We start from the raw sequence: 26,741 nt of genomic DNA, 5'->3' as shown, positions 1-26,741 counted from the left end.
ACCTGTGGGTTGAGACCCCTTTGGCGGTCGAGCGACCCTTTCACAGGGGTCGCCTAAGACCATCCTGCATATCAGATATTTACCTTACGATTCATAACAGTAGCACCATTACAGCTATGAAGTAGCAACGAAAATAATTTTATGGTTGGGTCACAACATGAGGAACTGTATTTAAAGGGCCAGAAGGTTGAGAACCACTGGCTTAGAGCATCAATAAAGCCAGAGCACCGGGAAGAAAAGAAACAAGTGATAATTTGCTTAAAGCATTGAAGCTATCAGTCACACGGGGGCGAGGGTGGTAACAAGTTTTTTGGACTTCCTAACATTTATTTTATAGTTTAGTCTCGTATTTAATCTTGAGTTACATGGGGAGGGAGGAAGAGAAATACCATAATTGTTTTTCTTTGCTGAGGGCCTGCAGATGTAATCTGACACATTTTTAATGGTCAGTTTGGAGCTTTAAATATGATAAACAGTATCTATGTGCATGGAACATTAGTTGAGTAATTGAGCTTTTCACAATTCGCTGCCTCTCCTGGCTCTCCATTCTGGAGGCGGAGGACCTGGCGGCCACCCCGGGTGTCAGAGAGACACCTGCGGCCAAGTCACCTGGAGATTCACTCACTGGGGGAGAAGTCCCGGAACACCTGCCCCGCCCTGGGCCGGTTGCACAACTTGTTTGCTCAAATAATCAGGTTGAAGTCAGGAATTTTACACAAGAAAAATCCTGAGACTCAGATGTTGACTTAAGTTTCTTTTTAAAAATAAAATAATTCATAACCCACAACTTGAAAAAAAAAATTAGTCATCTTGCATAACAAACATAGGTAGCTGTTGGGAGTATCTTGCTGAGAAAAACAAACAAAAACAAAACGGGGACCAACCTCAAGTATTCAAGGCCCCTTTTGGAAATTCCAATTCAACTTTAAAATAGAAACATATGCCCTAGCTGGTTTGCTCAATGGCTAGAGCGCTGGCCTGAGGACTGAAGGGTCCCGGGTTAGATTCCAGTGGAGGGCACATGGCCCAGGTTGCGAGCTCCATCCTAGTGGGGGTGGGGTGTGTGTGCAAGAGGCAGCCGAATAGTGATTCTCACTCATTTATTGAGGTTTCTGTCTCTCTCTCTTCCTCTCTGAAATTAATAAAAAAATATTTAAAAAAATAAAATAAGATAGAAGCATGTATGAGGAATTGACTTCTAAGTCCAAAGAACAGTGAACCAAATCTCTGTAGGTCTGTCACAATTCGGGTTACAATTTTACAAAACTTTACGTTTTTGTTTGCTAAAAATTAATCTAGAATCATTGTTTCCATTTTGTTAAAAAACAAACTTCTATTTTGAGGGCCAATGGTAATCAGGTTAGTGTTCATTTGTTCGCGTGATTCCTCCGTAGCCTTTTGCAAAAAGCCCAGCGTCGCAGGCTGCGTGTCTGCTCGGGCGGAGCCACCCCCGCAGAGCACCCCACCCCCACAGAGCACCACTCACCCAGGCACGGCCCCCCCCTCCGGCTGCGGGTCACGTGTCGCGGGGCGGGGCGGGGCCGGCGGGTATTTAATGGGGCGTCCGCGCCCTGCTCTCCCAACGCCGTAGCTGTCGCTGGAGCTGAGTGTGCACGACTCGTCTGATCTTCGCCTCATCTTCGCCTCCTGCCTGCTGTCGGTCGGTGGGTGCGCGCCCCCGGGGCCCCCCACCCCCGCGGGCTCTGGGCTGGGCGGCGGGGTGGAGGCCGACGGGGTCTCCCCACGCGTGGGCGCTGGCTGGGAGGGGTCGGGCTCCTGGGCCTGCGCCTTCCACGCTTGCTTTTGTTCCTTCAGTCTTCTTTTCTGCCAGCCACTCTAGTACCTTCTTGGCTTGGTTGCGGGGTAACATTTTCCATTTGTCCCGAAAGGACAGTATTTAAAAGGAATGCGTTGGAACTTGGTCTTAAAACAGAGTTTTATGGGGTGCGCCGTGGTCGCGGGGCAGTCGATGCTGGCGCCTGCCTTCCGCCTTCAGCGAGGCTCTTACTCCTTCCTTGTCGAATGGGGACCCTGGGGGCAGAGGGTGAACTGATGGGCCCCGAGGTCGTGGGCAGCGAGCTGAGCAGCTTCTTGTAACTTCCCAGCTCTGTTGCTGAGCAGTGAGGCAATTTTGTGTGGGTCGTTGGCAGCGGTTCTCAACCTTCTGGCCCTTTAAATACAGTTCCTCATGTTGTGACCCAACCATAAAATTATTTTCGTTGCTACTTCATAACTGTAATGTTGCCACTGTTATGAATCGTAAGGTAAATATCTGATATGCAGGATGGTCTTAGGCGACCCCTGTGAAACGGTCGTTCGACCGCCGAAGGGGTCTCGACCCACAGGTTGATAACCGCTGGTCGTTGGGAACACGAAATTTTAAAGCTCCTGAAATGTTTCTCAATTCCGGGGAGCACTTCCTTCCTCCTCTGCTTAGTCACCACCAAACTAGTTCTTTTTGACAGGGAAGGAATGGATCCCCGCCAAAGTGCTCCCACACAGTCCTGACTGTCCGAGATGCCTTCTGCTTGAAATCTCTCCTTAGTTTTAACATGGGTTTTTATTTATTTTATTTTTTAAGTGATTAGTATGCTCAAGTTTTTATTTTATTTTTTAAAATATATTTTTATTAATGTCAGAGAGGAAGGAAGAGGAAGAGAGAGATAGAAACATGAGTGATGAGAGAGAATCATTGATCGGCTGCCACCTGCACGGTCTCCACTGGGGATGGAGCCTGAAACCCGGTCATGTGCCCTTGATCGAAATCAAACCGGGGACCCTTCAGTCTGCAGGTCGACGCTCTATCCGCTGAGCCAAACCAGCTAGGGCTTAACATGGATTTAAAAAAATAATAATAATAAAAAAAAAATATATATATATATATATATTAATTTCACCGTGTAAAAGAGAGATAGAAACATCAATGATGCGAGATAATCATAGATCAGCTGCCTCCTGCACGCCCCCTCCCCGGGCATGTGCCCTGACCCGCCCTGACCTGGTTCATAGGTAGATGCTCAACCACTGAGGCACACCGGCTGGCCTTAACATGTATTTTAACTTGGTTAGCATTTTTGTGAACAGATATCCCCCCTTCAAAAGGCATTTTTAGTTTCCTGGTGAAGAAACGAGACAAAAATATCAGCAACTTTTCCTTGCAGAGCCTGTTTCCTATTGAAAGTTTACACAGGACCTCTGAAACTTTGCCCCAGGTGTTTGCCAGGGGAGAGCTCTCAGAGCTAGAGGGTGGGAAAAAGCGCAGAAGACTACGCTTACCTCATCTTGAATTTTTCTCCGCTTGAAATTAGCATTTGCTTGAGTTGGGGAATTGATCTGGGAGAGTCTTATCCTAGTGACCTGAAATAAGTTTCTCTTCCACAGATCTCTCCTTTCCCGGGGAAGAAAAATGGCTTCTGTTGCAGTTGACCCACAACCGGTATGAATTTTGAACAGCTATTTCTTGATTCCTTTCCCTCCCCTTGTGTTTTGGGAAGTTAATCCCCTTCCCCTTCTTGATTGCAGAGTGTGGTGACCAGGGTGGCCAACCTACCCTTGGTGAGCTCCACCTATGACCTCGTCTCCTCGGCTTACGTCACTACAAAGGATCAGTATCCTTACCTGAAGTCTGTGTGTGAGATGGCGGAGAAGGGTGTGAAGACCATCACATCTGTGGCAGTGATGAGTGCTCAGCCCATCATCCAGAAGCTAGAGCCACAAAGTGAGTTCTGCTTCCCACTCCACATTTAGTCCAAGGGGCCTGTTAGGAGCGAGCCTGGAGCTGGTTTGAATATGGTGAATGCCAGCCTCGTGCCCCAAGCACACAGGGAGTCTGCAGCCTTTCCTGAGGCACCTACTGCCTTTGTCCATAAGCTGCCAGGTGACCCTCATTGTTATAGAAAGCTTCTTCATAGCAATGGCAGATGTTCATGGTAACTTTATTTATTTATAAAATATGTTTTTATTGATTGCAGAGAGGAAGGGAGAGAGAGAGAAACATCAATGATGAGAGAGAATCATTGGTTGTCTGCTTCCTGCACGTCCCCACTGGGGATCGATCCCGAAATCCAGTCATGTGCCCTTGACAGGAATTGAACCGGGGACCCTTCAGTCCGCAGGCCGACGCTCTATCCACTGAGCCAAACTGTCCAGGGGTCATGATAACTTTAAAAAAATCCCCCACTGCCCTAGCCGGTTTGGCTCAGTGGATAGAATGTTGGCCTGCGGACTGAAGGGTCCCAGGTTCAATTCCGATCAAGGGCACATGCCTGGGTTGAGGGCACCATCCCCAGTAGGGGGCGTGCAGGAGGCAGCCGACCAATGATTCTCTCTCATCATTGATGTTTCTACCTCTCTCTCTGTCTCCCTTCCTAAAATCAATAAAAATAAATATTTAAAAAAAAAATCCCCCACAGATGTTTCTGTGTTGGCAACAGGTCACAAGGGGAGCCAGTGTGTCAACTGAAATTAACTTCCTTATGACCAGAGAGTGTACATGAACTGTTTTAAAAATAAATAACATCTTTATTGAGGTATAATTAACCACCATACAATTCACCCACTTAACATGTACTGTCAATGTTGGCTTGTTTTTTTTTTAGTATATTTACAGAGTTATGTAAGCATCACCACCATAAATTTAAGAACATTTTTATTACCCCAAAAAGGAACCTTATACCAGTTTCTGTTTGGATGATGAAAAAGTTCTGGGAATGATAGGTATGATAGTTGCACAACATATTAGTGTTTCATTCCTTTTTATTGTGGAATAATATTCCATTGTGTGATTAGATCACATATTTTTATTCATCAGTCGATGGACATTTAGGTGCTTTTGCTTTTTGGCAATAAGAATAATGAATGCTACTGTGAACATTTGTGTCTAAGTTTTTGTGTGGGCACATGTTCTCAGTTCTCTTGGGCTCATCAATATACCTGGGAGTGGTATTGCTAGGTCATATAATAGTTATTTCAGCTTTTGAGGAACTGCCAGGCTGTTTTCCAAAGTGACTTATAATCTTACATTCCCACTAGTAGTATATCAAGATTTTCCACATGAACCCTTTTTAATGAAGGGTTAAATCATTCCCCTAAATGGTTAAGTCATGAGCTTTCTGGAGTATACGGAACCTTTAGAGACCAGTTTTCCATCTGTTACTTCCCAAATGAGCTTAGGACTAGTGCTTGGCTTGGTCATCATTAGATTAGGGCTTGGAAGGTTGGACTAAAATCTAGGCCTTATTAGGGAGGTCCAGAGTGCTGTTAGCATACCATTCCCCGTTGCCACATACTGAATTAAGTGTAGGTAGGGGTTAAACCAGCATGGAAATGCTAATTTTGAGAGTTCTCAGAATGAGGGTTCAGGTGAAGCCTGGCTCCTCTTGGCTTTAACCTCAGGAGCCAGGGGCTGAGGAAGAAACTTCTTAGCCAGCTTCCTACCTGGCTTGCCTGCTGCTCTCCCACCCCCTATTTCCCTGTCAGTAGAAGAACTTGCCAGCTGAGCCTCTTCCCTGTCTGAGCTGGAGAAGTTGGCAATGCATAGTATGATAAATGAAGATCAGTGATTTCGCTGTTTCTATAACTAAATGTTTATGGTATAATAATATGTATGCATTCTATACATACACTATTAACATTTTCTCCATTTGTGATTTTTTTAGTTGCTGTTGCCAATAACTATGCCTGTATGGGGCTAGACAGGATTGAGGAGAAACTGCCTATTCTGAATCAGCCAACAAAGCAGGTGAGCTTGGGACAAAAGTGTTGAGGCTTTCCACCTCATATTTTCATGTTCTATTTGTTTAGCATAACTGGTTCTCAGTGGTGTTCGGTAAATGCACAGGTGGTATATAGAAGCTTTCTCACTTGGTGTCTGAGCACACATCCAGTAAGATGGAGGAACAGGCATGTCTGCCTATAACATGCTGACAAATTTTTTTTTAAACTTTGCTTTTAGTTTCTTTTTTTAAATACATTTTTATTGATTTCAGAGAGGAAGGGAGGGGGAGAGAGAGATAGAAACATCAATGATGAGAGAGAATCATTGATCGGCTGCCTCCTGCAGGCCCCCTACTGGGGACCGAGCCCGAAACCCAGGCATGTGCCCTTGACCAGAATCGAACCCAGGACCCTTCAGTCCACAGGCTGACTCTCTGTCCACTCAGCCAAACCGGCTAGGGCATATTGACAAATTTTATATCTTTACCTCATTTGTTCCTCCAACCCTTGAGTGGTGGCCGGTACGGCAAATATACCTGAAAGTTGAGGCTCATCTATTCTTAGTGACTTGCCCAAGTCATAAAGCTAGAGAGTGAAAGAGCCCTATTCTTTCTTCCTTTTTTTTTATTTTAGAGTTATTGTGAGAATTAGTTGATATTTTATATATATATATTTTGAGTAACACTCCCTCCACGTTCTGTGTGGAGTAGGATTCGGTATCTGAAAGTGGAGCCGCACAACAAATGAGAGAAAAAGACACAAGATAATTTTGCAATATTGGGGGACCAGGCGGGCAAGTCCAGAAGGACTTCCACTGATCTCAGGCCGCTCTAAGCTTTTATTTGATCTGGGGTAGCCCTAGGGTAAGGAGGTTTGTCTGGGGTAGCCCTAGGGTAAGGTGGTTTGAATGACACATGGATTAGCTCATTGGTAGACAATTTCCAGAAATAGGCAGAATATCTGATCAACAATAATCAACAAGGATCTACACAAGTATCTAAGGAATTAAGGGAACTAAGGTGAGGATGCTTCAGCTATTATTACCTAAATGAACTGGGTGGTTCCTAGATTAACTGGGTGGTGCTGTTCTGACCTTTGCTGGGACTTCAAAGGTTACTAGCTTTTGGGGGTCTCTGTCTAAACTCAGCTAGTGAAGACAATGAATGGACTCCGGCATATATATATATATTTTAGAGAGGAAGGGAGAGGGAGGGAGAGATAAAAACATCAATGATGAAAGAGAATCATTGATCGGATACCTCCTGCATACCCCCTACCGGGAATTGAGCCTGCAACGAGGGCGTGTTCCCTGACTGGGAATCAAACCATGAACTCCTGGTTCATAGGTCAACATTCAACCACCGAGCCACATTGGCTGGTCCCCTACTCTTCAACTATGCTGCCTTAGTTAAGACCTTAAATATCTATTCATGCCCTTGTTTCTCACCAGCCAAGCGCTCTCCTTTTCTGCTTGTAGGTTGTTGCCAATGCCAAAGGTGCGGTGACTGGGGCGAAAGATGCTGTGACGACGACTGTGACTGGAGCCAAGGATTCCGTGACCAGCACGATCACTGGGGTGGTGGACAAGACCAAAGAAGCCGTGACAGGCAGTGTGGAGAAGACCAAGTCTGTGGTCAACGACAGCATTAACACAGTCATGGGCAGTCGGATGATGCAGCTGGTGAGCAGTGGAGTGGAAAATGCGCTCAGCACATCAGAGCTGCTGGTAGACCAGTACCTCCCTCTCACTGAGGAAGAACTAGGTAAGTGATTTTTTTGTCTTGAAATAATGTTGCATATCTTACATCAGCTTCATTGAGATATACTTTATACACCAAAAAATTCACCTTTTTCATACTAAATTTACAGTTGCACAACCATCACCTCAGTTTAGTTTTAGAATATTTCTATCATCCTAAAAGATCCGCATGCCTGAATCTCCATTATCTTCCTCAGACAACCACTACTCTTTCTGCCTTTATAGACATTCTTTCTTAAGACAATATTAAGTTTCACATTGAATTGTACATAGTAGTTTTGAAACTTTAAGAGAAATTAGCCTGGAGAAATATTTTCTACAAATGGAGAGTCTTTAATGGGCTGCTTTACAAAACCATTAAACATTTAGTGGCTACTGTATGCCAGGTATTATGTTGCCCAAGAAGCTCACTCTAATGGGAAGAAACATCTGTAGATGAACCTTCAGATGCAGTAATATGTTCTGGGTAGTCAAGCCCAGCACTAGACACGATTTGTCTTGGGAAAATGAGTGCATAATTGCTGGTGGGTGGGTGTAGAAGCACCAAAATCAAGATCCAGGTTAGAGTCCAGGCCTTGTCACTTAGAGCTGTGATCCCTTATGTTTGTTTGTTTTTTGTCCCTTCTTTCTAACTTCAGAAAAAGAAGCAAAAAAGGTAGAAGGATTTGAGACTGTTCAGAAGCCAAGTTATTATATTAGGCTGGGATCGCTGTCGACCAAGCTCCGCTCACGTGCCTACCAGCAGGCTCTCGGCAGGGTGAAAGAAGCTAAGCAAAAAAGCCAGGAGACCATTTCCCAGCTCCATTCCACTGTGAACCTGGTGAGTAAAAGCTCATTTAAAGTTAGCTAAAGAGAGATCAACCAAAGGACTTGTATGCATGCATATAAGCCTAACCAATGGACACAGACAATGGGGGTGAGTGCATGAGGGGAGGGGAGGGGTAGTGGGGGGGATAAGGACACATATGTAATACTTTAATCAATAAAGAAACTTAAAAAATAAATAAATAAAGGTAGCTGAAGTGAGTTTATTTATCTCAAGGAGTGAGAGTCAATGTAATCATGAAATCCAAGAATTTTAACTTTACCTTATGAGCAACCCAATAGAAAAATGGGCAAAGAGTATACAGAAACTCACAGAAAAGGAAGTATAAATAGCTGAAATATCTGAAGCAATGCTAATCTCACTCCAAAGGGTCAAATTACAGATGCCTATCTTTTCCGAACACACTGGCGAAGTGTGATGCTGTGGGCAGTGGTGTAGAGAAAGGGGTGTACTTGTGGACTTCTGGAGGATTTGGGGGGCAGTTCTCAGAAGGGTATAAGCACACCTATTCCTCGGCAGTTTTACTTGTAGACATTTACCCCACAGCTATGTATGTTTAGAGTTGCTGAAGGTTATAGACACTGCATGGCAACTAATAAGGAACTAATTAAATTGACATATCACAAAAGAGTATTGTGTAGCCATTGAAGATTGCCAAGTTACAGAACAGTATGTACTGTATTGCCATTCTTGGGTGGGGAAATGACGGCTGACAACAGGGAAGAGGAAGTTTGAATTCCTTTTTTGTAATTTTCTCGTATACTTCACACATAAATGTTAAATTTTAGTTGCCTTACCTATGCTAAACTGGAGGTAAATATGGAGACAGTGGCTTAATAGCTTAAGTAGAGGCAGCAAAGAAGTTCGATTACTTGATAACAAATAACGATGATGGCAGGGGTTGCTGTCCTTAAACTCTTACGGATATTCCTGGTTTTAATGTTCTATGATTTACATCATAGATCCGAGAACAGACTGACACGAATGTCTGACTAGTTCCTTTGTTTTATTTCCATGTGCTCTAGATTGAATTTGCCAGGGAGAATGTGCAGAGTGCCAACCAGAGAATTCAGGGTGCTCAGGATAAGCTCTACCTCTCCTGGGTGGAGTGGAAGAGAAGCATCGGCTACGACGACACCGATGAATCCCACTGCGCTGAGGTGAGATGACTAGGACACAGTCATCCATGACCGATAAGAAGTTCTACCAGACTTTTATTATTTAAACTAGAGGCCTGGTGCACGAATTCGTGCACCGGTGGGGTCTGGCCACCCGGGGGAGGGGCCGCGGGCGGTTGGCCAGCTGCACCACCCCCGATTGGGGGGAGGGGTGCTGTCAGGGGCGGGGCCAGCTGGGGGGAGGGGCCAAGGGTGGTTGGCCGGCTGGCCCTGCCTCATGGTCAAACTCCCTGTTGAACTCCTGGTCAAGGGGACAATTTGCATATTAGCCTTTTATTATATAAGATTTTCCCGTTATTCCTCTTAGAACACTCTTCTCCAGCAAAAGTTTGAACAGAAAAGCAAAGTTACATGACAGAAAAGCAGAACTGCAGTAACTTGAATAACCTACCGCTATTGCCCCTGGTGGGATACAGCTAAAGAACATGGGCCTTAACCTCAGTACAGACGAACAGGGGACGCAGGCATTTTTATGTGGTGGTGTTTTTGACAGCATAGAAACAGGAACTATGAGACTAAATAAGAAAAGTACCTAAGTTGGACTTGGAGTGAGGATGGGTGAGTCAGATGACTTTCTGGAGGAGGTGCGTGCTAAGCTGGGACTGAATGGGAGAATAAACTAGGTGAAAGGGCAGTGAGGGGACTACTGTTCCAGACAGAAGAAATAGCACATTGCAATACTTAAAAAGTGGTTCTTTAGGTTCCAAAAGCTAGTATGCATGTGTAGAAATGTGAATAAAAACACTGCTGCATTCAGGGTTGTTAGGAGGATTTTTAAAAGTTGAGGAATACACATATGTGCAGTGACACGTAACCAACTGACTGTAATTGAACGAATTCCTACATAGCACTGTTGAGCCCACTGCTGATTTTAAACTTGTTTTATTTTTAGCACATTGAGTCACGCACTCTTGCTATTGCCCGAAACCTGACTCAGCAGCTGCAGACCACGTGCTCCACCCTCCTGTCTAACGTCCAAGGGTTACCACAGAACATTCAAGATCAGGCCAGTCATGTGGGGGTGATGGCTGGCGACATCTACGCAGTGTTCCGCAACGCTTCCTCCTTTAAAGAAGTGTCCGACGGCTTCCTCACTTCTAGCAAGGGTCAGCTGCAGAAAATGAAGGAGTCTTTAGATAACGTGATGGATTATCTTGTTAACAACACACCCCTCAACTGGCTGGTAGGTCCTTTTCATCCTCAGATAATCGAGTCTCAGAATGCCCAGCACCATGTTGCAGAGAAGGACACAACCAGCCAGCAGGCCCAGCAGCCTGAGCCCAAAACACAGTGATCCTGTCCCTGTCACCAGTGCATGGTCCAGCCAGCCAGATGACATCTTCTGTTATGTTGCAATTAACCTGCTAGACAACTCTGACTTGGGGAAACAGCGAGCTAGAAAAAAAGGGCCCCTTCATTGTTGTCATTTCCAACTGGATTAAGACCTTTCCAGTTTCTGGCCTCAGCAGATGAGTCATTTTGTTTACCTGGCTGGTAAGAAAAGAATGATAGACTGGTCAGAGCCTAGTCAGAGGTCACAAAAAGTTACACTGCATTTATGGTCTCATTCTGTTGCCACTGTTGCTGCCTGTCTGTACTGAATAAAAACACCTTCGTGTGGGTTGTCGTGCGAACTGGCGTCTGCTCCCGTTTGATCTGCGCAGGCCTCATCATTGTTGTGTCTCACAATGCATGCTTGTACAACTTCAGTTTTTTAAAAATTTTTCATAAAGGAATGCCTCCTGTGAGTTCAATAAAATTCACTGCACAATAGATCAGTTTTATGCTGTGTGTTCCATGTGCTTTGTATGTTGCTTTCACAGAGCAGCTTGGCCTGCATGACAGGGTTATTAATACACATACATGAATTCCAATTGGCCTGTTAGAGGGAATTTGGCAGTATGATAACATTAGATGACTAATGTCAAAAATGGAATGTTCGATGACAGGTTTTAAACAAGTGAAAAGCTAATGGGCATAAAAGAATTTTACTGGGTGAGAGTTGCCTTCATTTGCCCATTTACTGGACTCTTGAGATTAATTAACTAGTCATTAATCTCTTAGCCTTAGTTTTCTCATCTGTCATAAAATTAGTGATGCCTCACCAGATGGAAGTGAAGTGTTTGACGATGGGCTGTCTTTTTCTATTTTTGCACTGAAGGCATGGGAACACCATCTGTGGGACAGTGACATGTAATATCTTCAACTTGCTAGTTCGGGTGTGAGAATATACTATGAGGCCATGATTAGTCAAATATTTCCACTTTGTTAAGTCATTATATTGAAAGACAAAAAATGAAAAGGGGAAAGCTAAAGTTTGGTTTGCCGGAGATATCTCTGAGTTTCATTTAGCTCATGGAGATGATAGTGAGGGAAGGGAGGAAGCAGGGTAGTTAACCTGTGCATATACCTATCAGGTGTGGGGGATGGCAAGGAGGGCCTCTTCTGGGCTCATGAACTCAGGCTTGGGTCAGTGGGGCCTTATCCAGTCTCAGGAGTGACCCAGCACTGAGGCCTGCATGTGTGATGGTCTTGTAAGATATCCCTGCTCTATCAACTAAAGTACTTGTTGCTTATGTCTCAGGGCAACACCCTCATACTCTAGGTGTCCACCTTCCCAGCAGGTATCCTATATTTCCACAGTAACCATATGGTGAGGAAAAGACACTGAATCATCCCACTGTTGAGTATCTAAGTTCCTAGTCTAAAAGGTAATAGCAACTGTTCAGAGAAAAGAAGTGTCTTCAGGCATAAGGTCAGTGTAAGCCAAAGACATGTTTTACGGTGTCTTCCCTGCTCTCCTTGCTTACCTTTTGAAATTCTGATATCACTCTCCCATGTTTTAGAAGTTACTGATTCCTGAAAGTAATGCTGTCAACTGGGATAGGCCCAGGTCATATTTTTATGGCTGGTGAGGGATGAAGCCTTTTTTTTTTTTTTTTAAATCTTTTTCTTTCTTTCTTGGATGAAACCTTTTTTTTTTAAAACCTCATCCGAGGGCATGTTCCTTTTTTTATTTATTTATCTTTATTGTTGAAAGTATTATAGATGCCCTCTTTCCCCACCGCCATTGACTCTCCCCCCTCCCCTGCACCCCCCCACCTTGCCCCAGGCCTTCACCAAACTAATGTCTGTGTTCATGAGTTACACATATATGCATATAAGTTCTTTGGTTAATCTTTCCTGTCCCTGCGCCCCCCCCCCCCCTATTTTATTCATCAGTTTATTTTGCTCATTAGATTCCACATATAAGTGAGGTCATGTGACAATTGTCTTTCTCTGACTGGCTTATTTTGCTTACAGTAACATTCTCCAGGTCCCTCCAATGCTGGGGAGGACATGTTCTTTATTGATTTTAGAGAGAGAAAGGGAAACATCAATCCATTGCTTCTCATACATGCCCTGACCAGGGATGGAACCCGAAACCTTTTGGTGTATGGGATGAAGCTCCAACTGACTGAGCCACCTGGCCAGGGCTTGGATGAAGCCTTCTTGATCATCCCACTGGGGCTAAGCTGAGCTGGGAGGCAGAGACAGGGTACTCGGGTGGAAAAGGCTGAAAAGGAAAATCACATCCTCAATTGCTGCTGAGGGTGAGAAGCAGGCAGCCTACTGAGCTTGATTGTGACATTGCTAAATAATACAATGCACCCTTAGTTAAGATTGTTAGTAAAATGACTAAGTGAAATGATAGGAAGGCAGTGTGAAAGGCAAATGTTTGAAGGAGGGGGGACAGAGTTGCCTGGGATTCTTTCCTGCTTAATTTGCTTAAACTGGGTTTACAGATAAATAAACAAACAAATAAAGTAGGCTTGCAGATTAGAGAGACATGGATTATAATATACTGAAAGGCTTGGAATCTCACGGGAGCCTAGTCTTGATGTAGAATGGACCTTCTAGGTTATTTAGCTTGGTACTGGTTTTATGAAAGTGCTATTTGAGAGAACCATATAAAAGATATTAAAGCCATATCATAACGTACATTTTGGAGTTAAAATTTTTTAAAAATTATTTGTGCATTCATTGGTTAGAGACAATGTGGATATGTAGGTGCTTACATTATTATATGTACGTCCATTAAAAAATTATTTGGTTCAATATTTGAGTTTCTAATAGTGTAAGGCATGAACTCTGCCCTGCTGAGAATGTAAACACCAGAAACTGTCCTCAAGAGACTTATAAGAGTCTTAGGAAAGTTTGTTGATGAATATTCAAGAACTGTCCTGATATTGAACACTCTTTATCCTTCCCTTCACCTTTAATGGCTCCAAGTTGCTAATTTTTTAATTCCCTACCTTTATTACAAAACTAACCTGCAAAATATGACATATTAGCATAAGGCTGTTTAGAGCAACAATTTGAGTTTTAAGTTTTATTCACCAAAGTGAAAGAGAACACTAATTTAAGTTATAGCTCCTCTGAGGGGCAAAGAGGTCTGATGTCTTCTAGAACTTAAGAAAGTAGTAAAGAGTGTTATTAGTTGACATTTTACAAAAGTAATGAGTAGATTAAATGGTTCTTTTGTGTATCAGTGATGAAAAATGGTTACCATTTAAATTTTCATTTATCTTGGGTATATACCTAGGAGTGGAATTGCTCGTGGGTCATATGGTCACTCTACGTTTACTTGAGGAACTGTCAGACTATTTTCCAAAGTGGCTGCAGCATTTGCATTCTCACCTGCAGGGTATGAGGGTTCTGATTTCGCCATATCTTCACCAACAGTTGTTATTTGACTTTTTGATTCTAGCTAACCATTTAAATTATAAATGAATAAGAGTAGATGTTGAAAAGTGTGAATCAAGCACTTTTACTATTTCATTGTCTACACAGGCTAGAGCAAAAAAACCTCGGCTGCGGAGGTAGCTAGTGTAGCTATCAGATTGACTCTCTTATATAAAGTGGCCCAAGTGAGCTTTCAGCTTAGATAGAACCACATCATCTTCCCCTACCCTCTGTCTATGCCAGGGATTATTAACCGGGAATTCTGATAAAATGCAGGTTCCTGGGTTCTACCACCAGAGAATCTGGTTAGTAGGTCTTTAGGTAGTACCAGGCATCTCCACTTTTAAAAAGCATCCCCCCTTACCCTACCCCCACCCCACCCCTGCCTCAATCATCCCTAGTGATTCTATTGCAGATGATCCACTTTGAGAAGCAAAGGAAATAGGAAACAAATTATTTTAACCTGAAACAAAAATAGGGATAGGGTTACCTATAGTACCCTCTCCTCAAACAAGACCCTCACTGTGGGCTCCATAAAATATTTTAAAAAGACCTGCTGTTGATGTATCTGCTTATAGTAAATGTTTTAAATATACACGTGCTAGCATTGACTAGTTCATTGCTATTCAATGGGTAGCAAGAATCACTTGCATTGTGTTGTAATAAGTGACAACCTTTTTCCTCTGCTGAGAGTTCTAACTACTTCCACAGACTCTTTTTAGCCAATGATAGAACACTGGTATAAAAGGGTGTTCCTACTGTAGGGCAGGGGGTGTACCCTCTCTCAAACTATACCAACTTGTTCAAGTAAAGGGTAAAGAGAGAGTAAAGCAGAACCAAGATGCTACTGACCCTTCAACTGCAGGCACATAATCAAGCTGTATATGCAAACTATTATGAAGGGGGAGAGGTTTCTATTAAAATCAAACCCTCAACAGGATTAGTCTTACCTATTTGGTGTTAGAGCTAATCACTACCTCTTGCATGATCCTTTTATGGCCCTATACATAGGAATTCCTTTTATTTTATTTTAAATTTTTATTTATTGATGAGAGAGAGAAAGAAGGGGGGGGGGGAGAGGGAAATTTTTGTTGTTCTACTAATTTATGCATTCATTGGTTGCTTCCTGTATGTGCCCTGACCTGGGATTGAACCCACAATCTTGGTGTATGGGGATATGCTCTAACCAATTGAGCTACCCCAGCCAGAGCCATAGGAATTCTTTTTATACAAACAAAAATTTTACTTTTTCTTTATTTTTAAAAATATTTTTTAATATATATTTTATTGATTTCTTACAGAGAGGAAGGGAGAGGGAGAGAGAGTTAGAAACATCAATCAGCTGCCTCCTGCATACTCCCCACTGGGTATGTGCCTGCAACCAAGGTACATGCCCTTGACCGGAATCGAACCTGGGACCCTTCAATCCGACGCTCTATCCACTGAGCCAAACTGGCTAGGGCTTACTTTTTCTTTTCTCTTCATTATTTCTTCTATAATTATTCTTTATTTCAAAATAAATCGTCATTCTGTGTCATGTTACCAGCATTGCATGCACATCACCTTAACTAGCAAGTTAAATTCCAAAAATGGAGTTTTTATTTCTGTAATAGCCTCACCAATCCAGGGCCCCAGGCCACCACTAGCTTAACTTTATGCAAATTAAAATATGGTATCTTATCCTCATGCATGTAGTGCCACCTTCTGGAAAGTCATAATAAATATGCGAATCAAAGGAGTCTATGGCAGAAAAGGTGCCCACTGTGGTTGTATGGTGAACAACCTGCAAAATGTACACAGGGACCAGGAAGTCCTAGCAAGGTCACCTGATTTTCTTGAAAAGAATGTATTGCTGGTTTCCTGTCCTTTTTCACAGAAGGACTATGATTATCTCATTAGTTTCATAATAAGCATCTAGTTCTGAGTTTGGCCTCCATCAGTGATGGGCATTCACAGCAAGAGACTTCTACACTCCTTTGATATTGGTTCAGGTCAATGAAAAAGGGATCCATTTATAAATCTGTGAAAGGATTTCTGCCACATTTCTGAAAACCCCATGACAATTGTCAGGCACAGCCACTACATTTTAAACTTGCCATGGAAACTTGGTAGGCTGTGGCTCCCTCTCAGCTGCTCCGCCCTCCCCTATTTTCTCCACTGGCTTTGAATTTAAGGGAAATGAGACACTTTGAATCATTCTGATCACATGGAAGGCGAATTATTCATATGTCTCTCCTAAATCATTTCAGGGACTGGAGGTACATTTTTTGTGGTGGTGGTGATGGAAACTTTTCTCCTAAAACTTTAAGTGTGCAATTTCCAACCTTTGCAATTGCAGAACTCTATTTTAGGCCAATAGTTACTTGGCCTATAGGTGACTGTGAAGGTTTGTATGTGTGGTGGTATTCAAGGAATTTATGAGAAAAGCTAGTGTTTATTGAACACCTTTTGTAAGTCAGGTTCATAGTACCTTTATTCACCTGCAATCCACTCAGTTAGGTATTTTTCCTCACTTGAGAGGTGTGGAAGGAGGTAGAAAAGAGATACGGGGCAGGGAGGGGATTTAGCACAATGTCTTAGGGTGTGTGTATTTTTTCTATCCTAGCCTCTAGGCCTTTGCTAGGAGAAAACCGCAGCTTCTTTTCTTGTCTGGAGCCCAGAAAATCCCTCGGTTCATAGCTTCTTGTGTTGTAGCTTCCTGTTGTATTTTGCATTTATTTAAAAACAAAGTGATATTGGGTGTTGAAATATACATTTACTAGAGAGCTTTTAACCTAAAAAGTCTAAAATTACAGTTGTTGACCTGCCTGGCTGGATGCATTTGTATAAATATTGCTGGCTTTTGTGGGTGTTGGACTGGATATCATCTTTGCAAAGTGAACATTCACGAGTAGCTAGAATGCAGTTTGCTCTCTCAAAGGAAAAGCCTCAGGAACAAATGGTGGACCTTTGTACCTCAGACCACAATCCTTTGAGCACCTGATTCTTAGGGAAAAGTGCAATAAAGGCCACAGCCAGATAAGGGGTCCCAATGACCAAAGCAAGATTCCTCATGTGTGTGTGTGTGTGTGTGTGTTTACTATTTTAGAAATTGTAATTTTTTTTCATGATTTTGATGCATAGCATCAAATTTATCATTTTTGCCCAGCCAGTGTTGCTCAGTGATTGAGCATCAATCTATGAATTAGAAGGTCACAGTTTGATTCCTGATCAGGGCACATGCCCAGGTTGCAGGCTTGATCCCCAGTAGGAGGTGTACAGGAGGCAGCCGATCAATGATTCTCTCTCATCATTGATGTTTCTATCTCTCTCCTTTTTCCTTCGTCTCTGAAATCAATAAAAGATATATTTTAAAAAAGAATAATAGATTAATAGATAGATGAATAACCAAAAATGGCTTTATATCTCATATTTTCAAAAAAGCTTCCACTTTGTAAGTCCACTACTGGTCAATTTCCTTCAAAGAGAAGTTTCCTAAGTACTTTTATAATATGAATGAATTTGGGAAATAAGACTACAACACCTTGTCAGAAAGTACAGCTATGGACAAAGTAAGATTTACCCACATGCAGTAAGTGATGTCTCCATGAACTCACCTGAACCTAACAGCTTACTTCATTAGTGTTTGTTTTACTATCCAACATTCTTCTTTTACAGGTATTTGATTTCACGCTCATAGACTTGACATCGGAGACTGATGAAATCCCAGATATTATAGCTTTGGAGGAAGAGGATGGATCAAATCATTCACACGCTAATAACCCTGAGTCCTCTCAGGGAGAAATGTTGAAAAACTAACAAGAAAATATTTCTTTGTCTGAAAACAAAATTTGTGTCATATTAAACTTCATGTTTGCGCATGTGTGTATTCCTGTGGCTTTGGAAATTAATCTTTTTGGGGTTAGTCTATTTTTTTATTACAGGGCTTAATTGTAATGAAACTTGGATCTAAACTTTTATAAGAGATCCTAGTTCTGTATCATATAGCATTTAATAGAATCCTCCGAAGTTTAACCATTGAGATGCCTGTAATAAAAATTAGTCTGTATAATTGTGAATTGTTGCGTGTGTTTATTAATAGAGTGAAGATTTGTGTGTGTGTGTGTGTGTTTTGTTTTGCCTCCCAGGATTCATTTTTGCTTCTTATGGTATCAGAACTTTTGTGTCTTTTTAAAAAAATGTTTTTTATTGATTTTAGAGAGAGAGAAAGTGAGAGAAACATTGATCGGCTGCTTCCTGCACGCACCCCACTGGGGATCGAGCCTGCAACCTGGGCATGTACCCTGACTAGGAATCAAACATATGACTCTAGGTGCACAGGATGATGCCCAACCAACTGAGCCATTATGGCCAAGCCAGAATCTTTGTACCTTTTGGGTCGGGGGAGGGTGTCTCAGTCAAGGGTTTTTGCTTTTCCCTAGCCTAGGTGTGGACACATGACTGAAAACAGATCAACTGGGAGAAAGCATATCATGATTGGTAAAGATTTATGAGCTCTTAATTAGACTCTGGGCTCTAATCTTGGCTCTGCCACTTACTAGCTGTGTGACCTTAAACAAGTTACTTAATTTCCGTGTACCTCAATTTCCTCATCTGTAAAATGGGGATAATAGTAGGTTTGTGTTGGAGACCGGGTGTAAGCTGACATGGTCCTTGCACCTGAAGGGGCTAGCAAGGCTGGGACCCTTACTCACACAGTTTTCCCAGACTTGTTTGGATGGCAGTTATCAGTAGAATGAGAGCAACCTTTGTAGAATGAGAACAGCCTTTCATGGCTTACCAAGAAGTCTGTAACTATTTACTGAGATTTGCTGTACCGAGAATTTGTCCTTCTGCTCTGTCTCTCCCTTAGAGATTAAGAGGAACAAAGAATACATTCCTCTTGACAGACCTCCTATTCAGTGTCTTGTGTATAAAAAGCATTGTGTGGTTAATAAACTTGCTGCAGTTCCTCGATGAGCTGTAGTTCTCCCAATCCCGCTTTCCTGTCTTTCTTTCTTTTCTCAATTCCCACCTCCCTACCTCAGCCCGGCTCAACCTGTCAGGCTGGCCCTGACAGGTTTGTCCTAAAGAGTAAAAAATCAATTAAAATTTGTAAAAAGCTTAGAGCAATGGCCGACATAAAGCAGCATTATTTAAATATTAGTTAAGTAAATTGTAGAAACAATGGCCAACCAAGGAGCAATAAGCATCCCTAGTGTCCAGGTTATAGTTTTTTAAAAATGTTTTTATTGATTTTTTAGAGAGAGAAAGGAGAGGGATAGAGACATTGATCCACTACCCCCTGCATGGCCCCTACTGGGGAACAAGCCCACAATCCAGGCATGTGCACTGCCTGGGAATTGAACTGATAACCTCTTGGTTCATAGCTCGATGCTCAACCACTGAGCCACATCAGTCAGGCCAGGTTGTAGTTTCGAAATACCTTTTCCCATTAACAGAAATCAGGGCTTACTGGACAAATGGCTGATTCCAGGTCTGAAGAATCGTATAAAGTGAGCTTTGAGCTTTTTGTTATTGCAGATAGCAAGGAAGCCAAGTTGAAGAGATCCCATTGACCAAAGATGGGCAATCTTGAACTTCAATAAGGATAATAATTTCAATAGATTGAACCCCATCAAATGTGAACCCCACACAATCTTCAAATATACAACCTAATTGGTCACCTTTAGGGGATGATAGCAAACCAATTCTTTATCTTGAAAACTGGTAAATAAAGAAAAAGAATTTAGCCTTCCTTATATATTTACCACTAGGTAAACAAATGGTAAATGAGGGAAAATTTCTCTCATAAAAGTATTCCCACTAACAAATGAAAAATAAACGATACCTTAGTCAGTTTGAGGTGCTACAACAAATTACCTTAGACTGAGTGGTTTAAACAAAAAACATTTATTGCTCACAGTTCTGGAGGCTGGAAGCTTGAGATCAGGGTGCCAGGATGGTCGGGTTTTGGTGAGGGTCCCTTTCCAGGGTGCAGAAAGTCAACTTCTCTTTCTAGCCTCACAAGGTGGAAAGAGTAATGAAGGACACTCTCTTGTGACTCTTATGAGGGCAGTAATCCTATTAATGAGGGTTCCACCCTTGTGACTTCATCTAATCCTAATTACCTCCCAACTTTTAATACAATCACATTCGGGTTTTAACAAACAAATTTGGGACATGGGCACAAGTATGCAGTCCATGGCAAATGATAAATTAGAATTGCATCAGTTTGCAATTCCCAGTGAATTAAGGTATTTATTTATTTTAAAAATATATTTTTTATTGATTTCAGAGAGGAAGGGAGAGGGAGAGAGAGAAACATCAATGATGAGAGAGAATCATTGATCGGCTGCCTCTTGCACGCCCCCGACTGGGGATCAAGCCAGAAACCTGGGCATGTGCCCTGACGGGAATCTAACCTGGGACCCTTCAGTCTGCAGGCTGACGCTCTATCCACTGAGCCAAACCAGCTAGGATATCATTGGGATTTTGATGCGGATTGCACCATCACCCAATCTTGCCAAAGGGATCATACATGAGTTTGAGTAACCTCTGGATCCAGCTGCCAATTTGAAAATTTGGAGGACAGAGCGAGTGGAACATGTTTAACAATTATATTGTTAAAACAAACCAACAAACCTTGGAAAGACAAAAAAAAAAAAAAAAAAAAAAAAGCCAGGATGAATATAAAAAGGGCAAGACCAAGTTATAGTGTGTAGGGAAGCACACTTGGACGGTAAAACTACAAGACAAGGAAAATAAGTGATTCCTACAAAACTAACAACGGTGGTTGCTTTTTGGCAGAGGGACTGGCTGGAGTTTTACTTTGTCAACATAAGAAATGTCCAAAGCTGGAGAGACTTTTTATGAGTTTGAGATACACTGATGACATTGCTGGAAAGCAAGATCCCAGATACTGAGGAGAATGACAGTGTTGCAGTTACTTTTATCTGGAATTAAGGAGGGAACCTAAAGAAGATTACATGAAGGGGGAAAAGTAAGGCAGGGAAATCACTATGACTGGATTATTGGATAGTTAAGATATGTGCTCTCTCCACGGCAGTTGCATTTCTGAGGGCGTTGGAAAAAGTGGCATTTTAAAGGTGTGCTAACCTAGCATAGACTAGACTCAGAGGTTAGGTGACTTGTTCAGGGTCGCGCAGCCAGTGAGAATAGCTGAGGATGGAACTCAGCGCTTTTTCCACTACACGGAGCCACAGTCCAGCACCTACGGCTTTTATGTGAGGAACTAGGTCTATAGCAGCGGTTCTCAACCTGTGGGTCCCGACGCCTTTGGGGGTCGAACGACCCTTTCACAGGGGTCACCTAATACCATCGGAAAACACATATTGAATATATAATTACATATTATTTTTGTGATTAATCACTATGCTTTATGTTCAATTTGTAACAATGAAAATACATCCGGCATGTCAGATATTTACATTACGATTCATAACAGTAGCAAAATTATAGTTATGAAGTAGCAACAAAAATAATTTCATGGTTGGGGGTCACCACAACATGAGGAACTGTATTAAAGGGTCACGGCATTAGGAAGGTTGAAAACCACTGGTCTATAGGAACAAAAGGAGCCCCAAAGCCTCGCATTCAGAAAGCGCCAAGCCGAAAAGCCGCTTAAGCGACCTATTGCGATTGCGCAAGCGCAAAAAAGTTCGCTGGCCACGCAATGCGCTGTGGGTCTTGTAGTTTCTCTGCTGGGCCTCTCGGGAAGGGACCGAGGGAAGAGCGCATTGCATGGCGGGAGTTAGAGTCGGCGGCGGAATTCCCTCCTCCCCCGGAAGCCAGGCGGCGCGCGCGGACCGCTCTGCTGGAAGCGCGGGAGTCTCGGTTTGCGGCAGTTTCGGCAGCTGTGCTGAGCTACAGTTAGAGAGGTTCCGCTTCCCTGGGACTTCACGGCCCTGCGAGGCGAAATGGCCCAGGACTAGAGAGGCCCAGGCGGTGGCAATGCGGGGGCCGCCGCGACCCCAGGCTGCCTGCAGGGAAGGAGCCTGAGGGCGCTCGGAGTCGTGTGGGCCTTTGCTTTCTTCCTTGGTAGTGACAGTGCCGACTCCGAAGATGAGCTTCTCCCGCGGCCCCTCTTTCAAGAAGGAGCATCTTTGGATGTATCTGCAGACGCTCGGCTTCGAGCCAGGCCCAGCCGCCACGGCCTGCGGAAAGGTGGCATCACACGCGCACCTCGGAGTGTAAGGAGGCCTGCGGCGGGGCGGGGCGGGGCGGGGCGGGCGGGGGGCCTGAGCTCGGCGGGCGGATGACCCGCCTTCCGGGCTGCAAAGCCTCTGCCCCCGGTGGCTGCCCGCCTAGTGGCTGAGACCATCTGTCAGGCATCCGTGCCGGGAGCTTTGTAGGAGAATAGACTGCGTTTGGGACACAGCTGGAGGGGCACCTTCCTGCTGCTTTGGTGGTAAAGCTGCGCGGTCTTTGCTCTCGAAGGGGGGTGCAAACCGGTAGCGCAGGAACCGGAGAACAGTATAGCACACGCCTGGAGAGCTCAAAGGAGCCTTTCGAGCGGGTTGCTGTTTAGTTTATAATTTTTACGTTTGAATTAGCAAACAGGCATGCCACACTTAGCAAAAAACAGAGAAGGTATTAAGATGAAAAGTAAAAGCCTCTTCCCTACTTTGCCACTAATGTTATGGTTATGATTATACATCTAAATATTTTGCTTATATTTTTGTGTCTTAACTTACCAGTTTTGTTTTTTATTTTTTAAAATATGTTTTTATTAAGTTCAGAGAGGAAGGGAGAGGGAAAGAGTGAGAGAGAAACATCAATGATGAGAGAGAATCATCGATTGGCTGCCTCCAGCAGGCCCTGCCCCCACGGGATCGTTACCTGGGCATGTGCCCTTGACCAGAATCTAACAGGGACCCTTTAGTCCACAGGCGGATGCTCTGTCCACTGAGCCAAACTGGCCAGGGCTTAATTTACCAATTTTAGACAATATCTGATTTTCCCACTATCGGCCAAGAGAAATTTGGGGTACATTGGCTACCTCCTGTTCTCAAATCTTCTTGATTTAATTATGTTATTTCAGTTCTTCTAGTGGCAGTGTTTTAGCATGTGTTTAGACCTCTATTTCTTTCTTTTTTTTTTTTTTAATATATTTTATTGATTTTTTAACAGAGAGGAAGGGAGAGAGATAGAGAGTTAGAAACATCGATGAGAGAGAAACATCGATCAGCTGCCTCCTGCACACCCTCCACTGGGGATGTGCCCACAACCAAGGTACATGCCCTTGACTGGAATCGAACCTGGGACCTTTCAGTCCGCAGGCCGACGCTCTATCCACCGAGCCAAACCGGTTTCGGCTCTATTTCTTTTTTTAAAAAATAAACCTTTATTCAGATTATTACAGATGTTCCTCCCCCCCCCCCCCATAGTTCTCCTCCACCTGGTTCCCACCCCACCCCATGCTCTTACCTCCCGCCACTGTTCTCATACTGCTATTTTTTGTCCAGTCTCTTCCCTCACCTCCCACACCCCCTTCTCCCCTCGAATTGTCAGTCCACTCCCTTTCTATGCCCCTACTTCTATTATATTCACCAGTTTATTCTGTTCATCAGATTTTTTATTCACTTAATTTTTAGATTCACTTGTTGATAGATATTTATTTGTTGTCACTTTGTTGTTCATAATTTTTTTTTTAAAATATATTTTATTGATTTTTTACAGAGAGGAAGGGAGAGGGATAGAGCGTCAGAATCATCGATGAGAGAGAAACACCGATCAGCTGCCTCCTGCACACCTCCTACTGGGGATGTGCCTGCAACCAAGGTACATGCCCTTGACTGGAATCGAACCTGGGACCCTTGAGTCTGCAGGCCGACGCTCTACCGCTGAGCCAAACCAGTCAGGGCTGTTGTTCATAATTTTTATCTTTACCTTTTTTTTCTTCCTCTTCTTAAAGAATATCCTTCAGCATTTCATATAATCCTGGTTTGGTGGTGATGAACTCCTTTAGCTTTTTCTTATCTGTGAAGCTCTTTACCTGACCTTCAATTCTACATGATAGCTTTGCAGGGGAGAGTAATCTTGGTTGTAGGTTCTTGAATATTTCTTGCCACTCCCTTCTGGCCTGCAAAGTTCCTCTGTTCTTGTTGCCTCTGCATCTCCTACCCAGTCTCAATGCACTTTTTTCTTTTCTTCTAGTTGTAGAACTTCCACTCAACCAGCTTTCCCGTGGTTCTGGATGATAGTTGTTTTGTCTTTTAGTTGTAGTTTTAATGTGGTTGTGGGGGGCAGCACTACAGGTTTATACCTTATGCCGCCATCTTGGTTCTCTAGACCTCTGTTTCTTGATGTATCAATCTAAAAAATGTCTCTTGATTCTCCACTGTGTAATTTCACCAGGAAGGAACCTATTATCCATAAGATAATTAGCTCACCTACACTTCCCTGCCCCCCTCTGCCTTCTCCCTTTTTTTTTTTTTTTTTTTTAAAATATATTTTATTGATTTTTTACAGAGGGGAAGGGAGAGGGATAGAGAGTTAGAAACATCGATGAGAGAGAAACATCAATCAGCTGTCTCCTGCACCCCCACCACTGGGGATATGCCTGCAACCAAGGTACATGCCCTTGGCCGGAATCGAACCTGGGACCCTTGAGTCCACAGGCCACCGCTCTATCCACTGAGCCAAACCGGTTAGGGCTGCCTTCTCCCTTAAGGCTTAGAGATGTGATTAAGTTTTGTTTGGTAACTTTGTTTAGAAGTTACTGCTATTTCCATGTAGAAGTGTTTTGTTTAGGAGTCTGTTTTAAAAATTGATAGTAGTGGATAGCATTTATCAGGTTATGATTATGTATTAGAAAGTACTTCATTTATTTTGCATGATTTGATGCCCCACGGCACAGACTCATTTTCTCTGTACTGTCAAAGATGCTTAGAGCTTCTCCAGGCCTCCACTGAGAATGGTTCTCATTGCCACTACATCCTTCTCTCCAATGTTTAGCAATCTTAGTTTTCTCTGCTCTGGTTTGTTCCATTGTAATCTGCTTTTGCCTTTGAAATTTAGTAAAATCTGTCAAGTCTGGTCCAGTGATGGCAGTTTTTCTTTCTTTTTCCAACACTGTCATTGATTCCTCCCCCTCCCCCGAGTCTTTAGAATAATTTCAGTGGGTTATTTGGAAACAGATGTCCCATTTGAAATGCTTTAAGCATGAATGTGGCATCAAATTATTTTGAAACATATTTTTATCTTTTTATATAAAAGGCTAATATGCTAAATATCTGTCTGACTGGTAGCTATGATGCGCACTGACCACCAGGGGGCAGACGCTCAACACAGGAGCTGCTGAGCCGCAGTAACTTGGCAGTGGTGGTTCTTGGGTGGCGCACCCCAAAACCAGAGAGGAGGGAGCCCGATTTTTTGCAGGGTCAGGGGATTCCACCATTGGCTGTGGGTTATATTGTTGCTGGGGCGCTGTCTGCCCAAATTTGGTTTACTGCACACTCGTGTTTGCGTTTCACACCCTGTACGACAGCAACTTTACAGAGGGCCCTCTCGAACTCCGGGACCCCTTGGGGGATGTCTGAGAGCCGGTTTGGCCCGATCCCTGCAGGCCAGGCCGAGGGACCCCACCTGCCGGAGGGACCCCGCTCACTCCACAGACACTCTTCGAGCCACGGTGCCACCCTAGGTGGGCTCCAGGGCCTGTCTTGCCCAGGCCAGCCCCGCCGGCCACCTTCTAATTAATTTCCATTTCAATGTGCCCAAATCTGTGCACCGGGTCACTAGTTCATTTATATTCATATATGGTAAAATATATTTTTTTGGTGTGCAGTTTTGTCAGTTTCTAGTTTCTGTGAGTATGTAGTTGTGTAGCCACTTATAAAGTTAAAAATACGCTTAATATATAATACAGCCATTTCATTGCTATGTATTTGCTCAAAAGATTTGCATTTTGGAAAAATCATTCTGGTTGCATTACAGAGAATGGATTAAAGTGGGACTCAGGGCATTGGAGTTAGGTAGCCCTAAACCAAGGTAGCAGTGGGAATGGAAAGAAAAGGTGATTTATTCATTTGTTAATTCAACAAATACTAGTTGAACACAGTATTGGAACTGGCTGAACAGAATACAGTAGTGAACAGAATAGACAAACTTACCTTGTAGAGTTTTAGTCTAGTGGGTGAACAAATGTCTTCAACAGATATTATTAAAAATTAAAATAGGTGTCAAAGAGAAGAAGCAGGATACTTTGTAAATAAAAGTAAGTGTGAGATAATAAGGAGGTAAGATTTGTGCTGAGTACAAACATTTCAAGGACAAAGTTGTTTGACATGTAAGTATGGAAACTTAAAAAAATGTTTTCTCTTGATTTAAAAAATTAATTTACTTATAATTATAGTTGACATGTAGTATTATATTAGTTTTAGGTGTACAACATAGTGATTCAATATTAACATACCTTACAAAGAGATCAACACAATAAATCTAGTAACCATTTGTCACTGTACATGGTTATAGCATGGGAACTTTAACATTAACTCTATTTTTTAAAATCTCAAGATAATAGCTTTATGTATTC

The 26,741-nt window shown here is 43.0% G+C and overlaps 2 protein-coding genes across 3 annotated transcripts in view; both read left to right on the top strand.

Moving 5' to 3' along the window:
* Nucleotides 1-1,563: 1,563 nt before the first annotated feature.
* On the top strand, nt 1,564-18,254 carry PLIN2 (perilipin 2). 2 transcript variants are annotated; one of them, XM_070431728.1, is made up of 9 exons: nt 1,564-1,664; nt 3,382-3,436; nt 3,523-3,718; nt 5,658-5,740; nt 7,193-7,478; nt 8,113-8,294; nt 9,326-9,460; nt 10,371-10,661; nt 17,861-18,254. In XM_070431728.1, the coding sequence occupies exons 2-9, from the start codon at nt 3,407-3,409 to the stop codon at nt 17,999-18,001; spliced, it is 1,344 nt and encodes a 447-aa protein (XP_070287829.1). In that variant the 5' UTR covers nt 1,564-1,664; nt 3,382-3,406; the 3' UTR covers nt 18,002-18,254. The 2 variants fall into 2 exon arrangements, with proteins under 2 accessions (XP_070287829.1, XP_070287830.1); XM_070431729.1 differs by lacking the exon at nt 17,861-18,254 and having other exon boundaries at nt 10,371-11,251.
* A 3,785-nt stretch (nt 18,255-22,039) lies between these two features.
* HAUS6 (HAUS augmin like complex subunit 6) overlaps nt 22,040-26,741 on the top strand; it is a 41,358-nt gene continuing 36,656 nt past the window's right edge. Inside the window, exon 1 of the mRNA XM_070431725.1 lies at nt 22,040-22,395. Coding sequence (XP_070287826.1) covers nt 22,268-22,395 — 128 coding nt within the window. The 5' untranslated portion in view covers nt 22,040-22,267. The remainder of the gene's footprint in view (nt 22,396-26,741) is intronic.

Source organism: Myotis yumanensis, unplaced genomic scaffold, assembly GCF_028538775.1.
Source record: "Myotis yumanensis isolate MYYU_CA2020_CCGP unplaced genomic scaffold, mMyoYum1.0.hap1 SCAF_12, whole genome shotgun sequence".
In the NCBI taxonomy this organism is placed as follows: domain Eukaryota; kingdom Metazoa; phylum Chordata; class Mammalia; order Chiroptera; family Vespertilionidae; genus Myotis; species Myotis yumanensis.
This window is presented reverse-complemented; position numbering and strand designations above follow the sequence as displayed.

Coding starts and splice junctions, on each gene's coding strand:
- PLIN2 (XM_070431728.1), top strand. CDS start 3,407: ATGGCTTCTGTTGCAGTTGACCCACAACCG. Junction 7,479..8,112: donor TCTCACTGAGGAAGAACTAG/GTAAGTGATTTT, acceptor TTCTAACTTCAG/AAAAAGAAGCAAAAAAGGTA. Junction 9,461..10,370: donor ATGAATCCCACTGCGCTGAG/GTGAGATGACTA, acceptor TTTTATTTTTAG/CACATTGAGTCACGCACTCT.